Source organism: Molothrus ater, chromosome 22 (genome assembly GCF_012460135.2).
Source record: "Molothrus ater isolate BHLD 08-10-18 breed brown headed cowbird chromosome 22, BPBGC_Mater_1.1, whole genome shotgun sequence".
In the NCBI taxonomy this organism is placed as follows: domain Eukaryota; kingdom Metazoa; phylum Chordata; class Aves; order Passeriformes; family Icteridae; genus Molothrus; species Molothrus ater.
The window spans coordinates 6569363-6579817 of record NC_050499.2 but is presented as its reverse complement, the minus strand read 5'-3'; the positions used below and the strand labels follow the sequence as shown (position 1 = coordinate 6579817).

Below are 10455 nucleotides of genomic sequence, written 5' to 3'. Positions count from 1 at the left end.
CCCCATCTCAGGAAAGCTGCAGGGAGCAAAGGGACCAGCAGCATTTCTTGCCAGAGCAGGGACAAGGAGAAGCCTTTCAGAGCTGCTGCCACAGTGTGCCTGTGGGCCTGAGGGAATGACGGCCATGCCCGAGCCCACACACACCCCTGGGGCTCTGCCTCACCACAGCGCTCAGGAGCTCAGCCCTCCTGAGATCTGGGGTCTGGCTGGGTGAGATTCAAAGCCCCCAGCTCAGAATTATGCCTGCAATTCTTATTAATGACTTCCACAATGCCTGTTGGAAAGGTGATTTTTTTATTTTGACACTTGATCTGGTTTTACCTCAGGGGTCAGGGCAGGAGGTCGGGCACTGGGGGCACCTGCTCTGCACTCAGTGCCCTCACTGTGCCCCCTGAGCCTGGCAGGGCTGCTCCTCATCTGACTGATCCCAGGGCTGGCAGTGCCCTGGGAAGAGAAGAGAGCTGAAAATAGCTGGGCAGTGCCCTGCTCTTGGCCTGTCAGGGGATGAAAACCAGCCTGATACCCGTGCTCCAGTCCCAAGGGATGTGCTGGGGGCCTGAGGGGGCATTGCTAGCCCTGGCATTCCTACCCTGGCCATTTCTGCCCCTGGCATTGCTGCCCCTGGCATTGCTGCCCCAGGCATTGCTGCCCCTGGCCATTCCTGCCCCAGGCATTGCTGGCCCTGGGAGGGGTGGGCAGAGCCACAGGGAGAGGGGGAATTCACATCCCCCCAGGATTTTGGAGCCTCCCCTCCTCTCTGTTGGGAGAGCTGCAGCCAGGCATGCCAGGCACCCCCAAATTTGGGCACTGACACAGCATTTTGTGTGCCTGCCTTGGCCCTGATGACACAAGGGTGGCAACTGTCACCTGCTGAGCCCTGGGGCAGCAGCTGCCAGCGGCAGCACACACGATCCCTGTCCCCATCACGGGGACATTGCTCACAGTGTCTGCAAAAGGGGCCCAGTGCAGCCCCTCCCTGCCTTCCCAGACAGGGCTGGGGCACCAGCCAGGCATTTGGGGGCTGAGCAGAGCCTCTCCCTCCAGTAATTTGGGTTCAGTCCCCCCACAAAGGGGCTGAGCTGGCACAGGCTGTGCTGGGCCTTAATTTGTGCCCCATTAATTGGGCTCATTCCAGCTGCAGCTCTGGAGATGCTCAGGGACCTTCCAAGGGCTCATCACTCCTCCTCACCTTTTTGTCCTTGAGATCACCTCACTCTGGGCTCCCCAGAGCAGCAGCTGGGCCAGGGGGGTGAGGCACAGAGGCGGCCACAGCCCCTCCATGTCCCCTTGGTGCCACTTCCAGAGGTGAGCCCAGCCCCAGGTGGGCACTGCCCACCCTTCCTGCTGCACAGGAGCAACACCAATCCAAGGCAAACACGAGAAGGGCAGAGGCAGATTTATTCCTCTCTCCTCCTGATTGCTGCAGGCACTTTGACAGACCAACACCCACCCCAAAATCTCAGAATCCAGGCACTGGGATCCCCTTTTCTCTCTTCCCAGTGCCCTTCTGGGCTAGAGCTCAGCCCATTGAGTCACAGCCTCACAGTTAAGGGCAGGAGTGACCCTGGGGTGAGAGCAGAGCTCCCTGCACGCTCACCTGACCTAGAAAACAACTTGCATTACACTCACACTCACACTCACACTTCAGCCCCACTCTTTTTTCCAGTTCCAAGTCCCTTTTGTTCCCAGCCATCAGCCTCGAGAAGCATCAGCGTGGCTGCTGAACACTGATGGTGACAAACAGGGCTCTGGCACTGCAGATTCCCCATCCCTGTCCCTCCCACCTTCCCAGATCTGCAGCCTTTAGGACTTTTCCTTCTCTTTTCCTTCCTCGGCCGGCTCCTCCTTCCCCAGGGGCTGCTCCTGCCGGGTGATCTCCACCTCGTTGACCTTGGCCTTCACCTCCCTGCCCGTGCGGGGAGCCACGATGCTCAGGATGCCATCGTGGGACAGGGTGGCCCTGACCAGCAGCGGGTCCACGTCCAGGGGCAGGATGTAGGTCCTGGTGAACTCCCTGGAGACGAAGCCGTGGCGGTCGGCCCTCTGCGGGTGCTGCCCCGCCACCTCCAGCAGGTTGTCCACGGTGCGGACGCTCAGCTCGTCGGGCAGGAACTGGCAGACATCCAGGAACACCTGGAACTTGTGCTGGTTCAGGCAGACCTCCGAGGTGCCCCTCTCCAGCTGCTTGTTGATGCGGGGTCGGATGTAGTAGCCGTGGTACAGGGCAGGGGCTAAAATCTCCGATGGGGAAACACCTGCAGAGGAGACCCCGTGAGGAGCGTGGGGCTGGAGCAGCAGCAGGAGCAGTGTGGGACCTGGGGAACACCTTGGCTTTGCCCCATGCCCACAGCAGGGGTGGAGTCTGCTGCAGTTCCCACCTTTGTGCCCCTAAAACCCACCCAGAGCCGCATCCCTGCCAGCTGCTGCGTGCCACGGGCTGCCCAGAGCTGGGGCTGGCATCCAGCTTCGCATGTTGGGTGCGCTGGGAGGGCCTGGTGGGTGCTCTGGGAGCTCAGCAGAGCAGAGCCCACAGCCAGGGATGGGCATGGAAACTGCTGATGGTGAAGGACTAAAGGCCTTTTGTGTGCCATTGTCCACAGGGCTTTCCTTGGAGCTTTTTGCCTTTTCACGCTGTTGTGCTGGTGCTGAATGGTTCTGCTGCTGCCCACATTCCTTCCCCCTGGCCAGCCACTGCCCAGCTTTGTGCTGAACACCCCAGCTCAGCTTTTCTCCACATCCCCCCTGGCTGAAAAAGCTTTTCCCCCCTCCCCTGAGTGCTTTTGCTCCATGTTTTCACAGCATGTGCACGAATGCCAGAGCATGGCTGGCATCAGGGAGGGAGGGACGGGCAGCACTGGGCATGGATGGGGAAGTGGACATGAAGAGACAGACCCTGGCTATTCCCTGGTCATTCCCTGCCTATTCCCTCACTATTCCCTAGGTTTTCCCTGGATATTTTCTGTCTATTCCCTGAATATACCCTGGTTATTCCCTGCTTTTTCCCTGAATATTCCCTGAATAGTCCCTGTTTATTCCCTGGTTATTCCCTGCTTTTTCCCTGCTTTTTCCCTGCTTTTTCCCTGCTTTTTCCCTGGCTATCCCCTGTTTTTTCCATGGCTATTCCCTGGCTGTTCCCCCCTGATCTGATCCAGATTCCTCCACTCATTCCTCAGCTCCAGCTTCCCCCTCTGGAGCTCAAGCTCCCCAGAGGGAATTCCACCAGCCCTGCAGCAGCAGAGGGGAGAAAGGTGCAAAGAGGGGGTGGAGGGGGGGGATCTCACTCCCTTCCTTACCTTCTCCAAAGTTCTGGTCGTAGATCTTGCTGGGGTTGGCAAATTCATACTCGGAGCTCATGGGGTAGGCGTGGGGCACGGTGCGGGCGGCCATGGTGTGTCAGCACAGACACCTGCCTTCTTCCCTTCCTCCTTCCCTTCCTCCTTCCCTTCCTCCTTCCCTTCTTCCCTTCTTTCCTTCCTTCTTCCCTTCCTTCCTTCTTTCTTTCTTCCCTTCCTGCCTTCCCAGCCCTCGCTGCCTCTCCAAGTGAGGGCTGCAGGCTGCAAGGCTCCAGCTGGGTGGATTCCAAAGGGAGGAGTGAGCGAGTGAGTGAGTGATAAAAAAGATGGACCAAAATAGCCCCACACAGGCCCCAGGATGCCGGGCCAGGGCAGCTTCTCGCTGCATTCCAGCGGGGAGGGCAGGGGACACCTTGGGGTCCCTCCTGGAGCAGGGGGTGGATGGGGAGCCCAGCACAGCCTGGATTCAGGCGCAGGAGAGACCCCAGGAGAGACACATGGAGTGGTTTGTAAGGTCAGGGAGCTGCCAGCCCTGTGCTGTTCTCCAAAAGCCCCCATCAGATCCAGAAGGAATCTGCTTGTCTCTGGTAGCCACATGGCTGGACAGCACTCATTAGGAGAATGATGGTCTTTGTTAGTGCCAGCCACAGCTGCAGAGCAGCAGGAATGAGCTCTTCATCTTCTGGAGGTCCTCCTTGCTCCTCAGGGATGAGGCTTTGAGGGAGTGGGGAGCCACAAAGTGTGGAAGCAAACGTGGGCTAAAGGCAGCAATTCTTTGCAAAAGCTGGATGAGATTGTTCAGCTCATGCAGTGAAGCTCACTGTGAGCTTGGGGCCAAACTGTGCCCCAAATCCACTGCCCACTGTGAGCTTGGGGCTCAAACCCCTCCTGTTCCCTCTGTGAGGAGCCTGACTTGCCCAGGAGCTGAGCTCAAGTCTCCTTTTCCTTCAGTGGGGAAGGGCTGCAGGAGCGCAGCAGGGATCCAGGCCCCACTGCTGCCACCTCCCCATCCTGAGCCCTGCTGGCTGCCCAGGCTCTTCCCTTGGCCAGGGCTTGGCACAAGGCCACGGAGAAATGCTGGTGCCAGCCCTCCCCAGTTAACCCAGGCTCTGAACCTGGCCTAAGTCCAGCTTTACTGAGCAGGGCTGGTGGGCTGCAGGTGCTGCAGCAGGGCAGGAGTGCCCAGCTGAGCTCCGCACACCCTGAAACCAGAGATTTCCCTGAGCCCTGCAGTGTGGGAGAGCAGGTGCAGTGCTGCTGATGTAATGGGGACTTGGAGAGGGTATTTATGGCCTGGGCTGCTGCACAGAGCAAATCCTGCCCCCCATTCTTGCAGGCAAGCCGAGAGGAAGAGGCTCAGAGCCTTTGGCAAAGGGCTGGCAGAGCTGGCAGTGCCTCTGAGCAGAAATTGTGTTTAAATTGCCAGCTCTCACAGGCAGAGAAGCTCTTGCCCTTCAACAGTTGCTAGGCTGAGCCCATTCCTGTGATTTGGGTTCATGGGTGAGGCGGGAATTAAAGTAAATGCAGGAATTGCTGAGGGGAGAGCTGCAGGAAAGCAGGTGAGTGCAGGGGCAGGGGTGTTCTGCAGCACCCTGGAGGCCCTGACCATGCCCAGGTTCTCTCTCTGGGGTCACAGAGTGGGGAAAATGTGAGAAAAAGACCAAGCAAAAGCCAAGAGGAGAGATCCATCCTTTATTCACATCACCCCCTGCAACAGCCGCCACAACCAACCCCAACACCCCGTAATAAGGGGAGGGGTTAGATGCAACCCCCCTAAAACAAAACACAACCCTAAAAATAAAGCAAATTCTATCATAAATTCCTACTCGGCCTCTCTCCGAGATCTCTGGCCTGAAAAACCATTGTTACAAAATTTAACTACAGGAATGCCTAACCCTGCAGCTGCGGTGCCAGGAGCCCGGCAGAGCCCTCCTGGCACCTTCCCTCACCCTGACTTTGGGGCTCCCTTTGCTGCTGGGACAGGCTCAGCCCTGCTGGGGGATGCTGAGCTCCTGGGAACAAACAAGGGCCCCTTGTCCTGCTCCTGCCATCCAAAGATAGGAGCTGCATTGATCCCGCTGGCATCCAGGGCAGCTGGACCACGGGCCAAGCCTGCCCAGCACTGTGGGTAAACAGCACGTGGGCAGCAGGGCGGGCACCAGCCACTCCAGCTTCTTGCTGCCCCATTGGGCTCCTCTTCCTCCTGTCCCCTTCCCCCTCCTCCTCCTCCTCCTCAGCAGCGCGCTCAAATCCCTCAGACAGCGACTGGGCACCGCCGAAGGGCCCAGCCCAGGAGTGGGACAATAAAATCCCTGACACCACTGTTCAAGAGGCCTCGGGGGGGTGGAAGGCCAGGCCAGCTGCACGCCTATAAAGCTGTCCCCGCTCCCAGCACTGCAGCACAGTTGTTTGCCAGGCTCCTCCAGCGCTCTCCAATGGATATCACCATCCACAACCCCCTGATCCGCAGACCTTTCTTCTCCTGGTTGGCACCCAGCCGGATCTTTGACCAGATTTTCGGGGAGCACCTGCCCGAGTCGGAGCTGCTCCCCGTTTCCCCCAGCTTCAGCCCCTTCCTGATGAGATCCCCCATCCTCCGGATGCCCAGTTGGCTAGAGACAGGACTCTCTGAGGTAACCTTTGCTTCTTGGGGCTCTTTTTGGGCCCTGCTGGGGGCCCAGGAGAGCTGGGAGCGTGGAAGATGCTCCTAGGTGGTTTTTATCAGGAAAAAGGCTGGGGGGAAGGTGCTGCCTCTGCATTGTTTGGGATGGAGCAAGTCTGGCCATAGCAATGGGGACAGAGCTCAGCGTGCATGGCGGGTCACCATGGAGCAGGCAGAGGAAAGGAGGAAGCCTAATTGCCCTAATTTCTCTGATTTCCATAATTTCTCAAATTTCCCTAATTTCTCTGATTTCCCTAATTTCTCAAATTTCCCTAATTTCCCAGTCTGCTGCTCCAAACTTTCAATCCCACTCCCACCTGAGAAGCAAAGAGCACAGGGGCAGTGGGGTCCTCATGCCAAGCAGTGCAGGAGCCCAAGGCTGCTGAGAGAAAAGGGGCCTATTTTAAACAACCACTGCCCTGAAAAACAGAGTTTTAATAAGATCCAGGACCCAGAGGATCGTGGAGCAGGCGCCTCCTCCCTCCAAGGGCTGAGCCAAGAAGCTTTTGCCTGTCCTGCAAGTCAACTCTGTTATTCACAAGGAGCTTGAGGAGCTATTCCAAGCAGAAGGAGTGAAAGTATTATTTTAATCCTTGCATAATGTCCCTCTTGATTCAGTGCCCTGGGTCTGGCTGCCCAGTGAAGCAGCCATAATAAAGAGTTCAGTTTTCAATCAAGAGTCAGTTTTAACCAATTCAGGTAGAGAATCTCAGGTCCTGCAGGGATGGGCATTAGCACAAGGCCAGCAAGGGACAGAGCCACTCAGATGAGACCCCAAAATAAAGGTCAGTGTGTGTGTAGAGACCAGCCTGAGTCTTGGCCTGCTGCATTCTTTTTTAAGCTGAATCCCTCACCTGCTCTTTTCTGAAATCACCTCCTGCTTTCTGCAGATGCGACTGGACAAGGACAAATTCTATGTGAACCTGGATGTGAAGCATTTCTCCCCTGAGGAGCTGAAGGTGAAGGTTCTCGGGGACATGATTGAGATCCACGGCAAGCACGAGGAGCGCCAGGTACCCCCTGCTTTCATTCACCCCTGAGGGCACCCCCTGACCCCTGGTGACTGCAAAACAACCCCCTGCTCATCTCAAATATTTGTCATTGTTTTTTAATCAAGATGCTCCATGCAATTTCCCCCAAGCTGATCCCAGACAGGGCAGCAGGAGGGTGGAGGTTTATTGCTGATGTTGCATGAACTGTGAACTGAACTGGAAAATCATCTGTGAAATGGGCATTTTTGGGCTTCCCCTCTTTCTGGGAAGAGGCCAGGAATGCAGGGAGATGGCCAATGAGCTAAAAAGTAACTAATAGTCTAAAATTGTTAACTATCTAAAATTAACTAACAATCTAAAATTAACTAACAATCTAAAAATTAACTAACAAGCTAAAAATTAAGTAACAATTAAGCCACATAAAAAATCAGTGCATTGCCCTGTGTGTTACCTTTCCTAGGCCCAGCTATCAGTTTTTAATCCTTAAAAGTTGTGTTCTGCTGTCACTCATCCCTTTCCCTGCTGGCTCTGGAGACCCGTGTGAACACCAGGCAGGCAGAAACACAAAGCCATGCCCAGAGCTGGATGTAAAGGCATTTTCCAATCCCTGGAATTGTCACCCCTAGGAGCACAGCGTGTCACCAGCAGATGCAGCACTGGGGGCCTGTAATCCTGACACCATTTCTGGAACCCTTTTTTGGCTAAGAAGGCAACCAAGCAGTGGGATCAGGCTCTGAGGGTGTCTGGGGCAGGTGTGGCTGGGGTGGCACCTGGGGAATGGCACAGGGTGGGCACAAAGCGTCCCCCTGTAAACTCTGGGTACCTGTAGAGCAACAGAGGAGGAGAAAATGATGAGGACTCCATCTTATCAGAAGGCTAATAAATTACATTATTATACTATATTATATTACACTATATTACTGTAATATAATAGTAATTATATAATAATTACTATTATATTATAGTAATTATACATAATTACAATATAATATATAATATATAATACATATTATATATTATATATTATATATTATATATTATATATTATATATTATATTTTATATTTTATATTTTATATTTTATATTTTATATATAATACGTAATATATTTATATATTATATTCTATATATTATATAGAATATATAATGTAATATAATCTATATTCTATATAATATATAATATATTATATTATAATATATAGTATAGTATATTATATTACACTATATTACTATATTACATTACACTATATTAATGGCTCAGCAATTCTTTTCTTCTATATCAAGTCTTGCTTTCATTTCTATATCAAAACTTGCTTCCTCCTTCAGACTCTACATCCGAAAACCTTCCTGCCAGGCACGCACACACACACACACACACACACACACACACACACACATCTGTGAGACTTCCCTGCCCAAACTCTCACCCTTCCCCGCGCAGGACGAGCACGGTTTCATCGCCCGGGAGTTCAGCAGGAAGTACCGGATCCCGGACGATGTGGACCCTCTGACCATCACCTCCTCGCTGTCCCTGGACGGGGTCCTGACCGTCAGCGCTCCCCGCAGGCAGAGCGATGTCCCCGAGCGCAGCATCCCCATCACCCGCGAGGACAAACCCGCCATCGCAGGCGCCCAGAGGAAGTGAGGGGCTGCGCTGCTGGCCCCAAAGCCACCCCTGGAGGGACATTCCAGAGCTCTTCCCTCCGCCAGGTGCCGGCTGTGCCGAACGGCTGCTGGTGTTATTTATGCTGAGTAAGTTTACTAACGAATAAAACCATGGAGAAGCAGTTTGGATTGGTTTGTTTCGGGGTTGGGTGGAGAAAGGTGGATAAAAGGCGCAGGGCGACGTCGTTTTTTGGGGGGCGGGCTGCGGTGGTGTTTGAGGGTCCCAGGATGAGGGAAGAGATGAGAATCCTGACTCCATGTTTCAGAAGAGATGAGAATCTTGATGAGAATTTCATCAGAAGAGATGAGAATCTTGACTCCATGTTTCAGGCTGATTTATTCTTTTATGATTTATATTATATTAAAAGAAAAAATATATATATAAACTAAAATATATATACTAAATATACTAAATAATTATATATGTATATACTAAATATACTATATAAATATGTAGTATATTTAGTATATATATATTTATTATATATATACTATATAAATACATATTTATTCTATTTATTATATATTTATATATTATATATTTAGTGTATATATTTATTTTTATATACTAAATATAAATATATACTAAATATAAATATATATTTATATATAATAAAATATACTATATATATTTATATATACTAAAACTGTACTAAAAGAATAGAAGAAAGGATTTCATCAGAAGGCTTGCAAAGAATAGAAAGGAATGATAAGAAAATCTTGTGACTGACCAGAGAGTCTGAGACAACTGGACTGTGATTGGCCATTAATTAGAAACAACCACATGAGACCAATCCCAGATGCACCTGTTGCATTCCACAGCAGCAGATAACCATTGGTTACATTTGGTTTCTGAGGAGAAGAAATCCTAGCAAATGGATTTTTCATAAAATATGTCCGTGTCCAGGACAGCCTGTCTGGTGCTCAGGAGCCCTTTGCTCATCACACCTTGTGCTCTCTCTCCCTTCCACGCTGCCAGAGGATTTCAGGGTGTTTCACAAGCAAAGGGAGAGTTTCTCCCGTGGAGATTAAACTGGTAAAACAGCTCCATGCCAACTAAACCCCATCTGAAGTGGGGGGATTTGATAACAGCTGGCTGCACGACAGCTGTATCTCAAATCTCTCCAATGATTCATGCAATGGAGAAACATCCAGGGGCTGCAGCCAGCTCAGAGCAGCTCCAGGTGAAAACTGCAGGGCTGCAGTAAACACACATCTACCCAAAGAGAAGGAGAACATCTTGCTCTGATGATGCAAATCACATCCCTTTGAAACTCTGCTGTTAGTGCCCTCCAAACACTGAGCAGGATCTGATGGCTACAGCAATAATCTGATTTATGCCAGCATTGCTGAGTGATACCAACTACTACTAAAGTCCTTTTCAGGTGTCTTCATCTGCCTAGCACCTCTCTTCAAAGGGGTAGAAAGGGATGTCTGGATGACTGGAACTGAATTTCTAAAATCCATCTTCAAAAAGGACAGATCTGTCGCACAGATCGTCAGACTCAGTCATAGCCTGGCCTGTTTTCTGTGTTCCTTCCACCTGCTGAGACAAAAGTTCTGTTAGCAGGGATCACAGCAGCCCTCAGCTGAGCAGGGAGGGCATCCTCCCGTGGCTGTGGGTGAGGAAAAGAAAATGAGCGCTCTGTGATGCAGGGTCACTGTCAGACCCCCCAAATCCCCCCTCATTTCCAAGATCTGCTGTTTCCTAGTAGCTGCTTCTAATTAGCTCTCAGCTAAGGTGTTAATTGGGCTTGTCTGGCCAGGCACAACCTCTGCACACAAGAACAAACCCCAGACACACACAGAGGTTACAAACAGCTCAGATTAAAAAGCAGGAAGAA

At 51.9% G+C, this 10455-nt stretch overlaps 2 protein-coding genes across 2 annotated transcripts; one reads left to right on the top strand and one right to left on the bottom strand.

The window, feature by feature from the left end:
- Positions 1–1381: 1381 nt before the first annotated feature.
- HSPB2 (heat shock protein family B (small) member 2) lies at positions 1382–3527 on the bottom strand. Its single transcript, XM_036404854.2, has 2 exons — positions 3294–3527; positions 1382–2255 (listed from the first exon to the last, which is right to left on the bottom strand). The coding sequence occupies exons 1-2, from the start codon at positions 3385–3387 to the stop codon at positions 1804–1806; spliced, it is 546 nt and encodes a 181-aa protein (XP_036260747.1). The 5' UTR covers positions 3388–3527; the 3' UTR covers positions 1382–1803.
- A 2015-nt stretch (positions 3528–5542) lies between these two features.
- On the top strand, positions 5543–8733 carry CRYAB (crystallin alpha B). Its single transcript, XM_036404852.2, has 3 exons — positions 5543–5926; positions 6846–6968; positions 8388–8733. Exons 1-3 carry the CDS (start codon positions 5729–5731, stop codon positions 8589–8591), a joined length of 525 nt encoding a protein of 174 aa, XP_036260745.1. The 5' UTR covers positions 5543–5728; the 3' UTR covers positions 8592–8733.
- The last annotated feature ends 1722 nt before the right edge of the window (positions 8734–10455 follow it).

What these genes read in the sequence shown, in the direction of transcription:
- HSPB2 (XM_036404854.2), bottom strand. Translation starts at nt 3,387, where the DNA reads ATGGCCGCCCGCACCGTGCCCCACGCCTACCCCATGAGCTCCGAGTAT. An exon ending in CGACCAGAACTTTGGAGAAG is followed by an intron (nt 2,256 to 3,293) that starts GTAAGGAAGGGA and finishes TCTCCTCTGCAG; the next exon opens with GTGTTTCCCCATCGGAGATT.
- CRYAB (XM_036404852.2), top strand. Translation starts at nt 5,729, where the DNA reads ATGGATATCACCATCCACAACCCCCTGATCCGCAGACCTTTCTTCTCC. An exon ending in TAGAGACAGGACTCTCTGAG is followed by an intron (nt 5,927 to 6,845) that starts GTAACCTTTGCT and finishes TGCTTTCTGCAG; the next exon opens with ATGCGACTGGACAAGGACAA. An exon ending in GCAAGCACGAGGAGCGCCAG is followed by an intron (nt 6,969 to 8,387) that starts GTACCCCCTGCT and finishes TTCCCCGCGCAG; the next exon opens with GACGAGCACGGTTTCATCGC.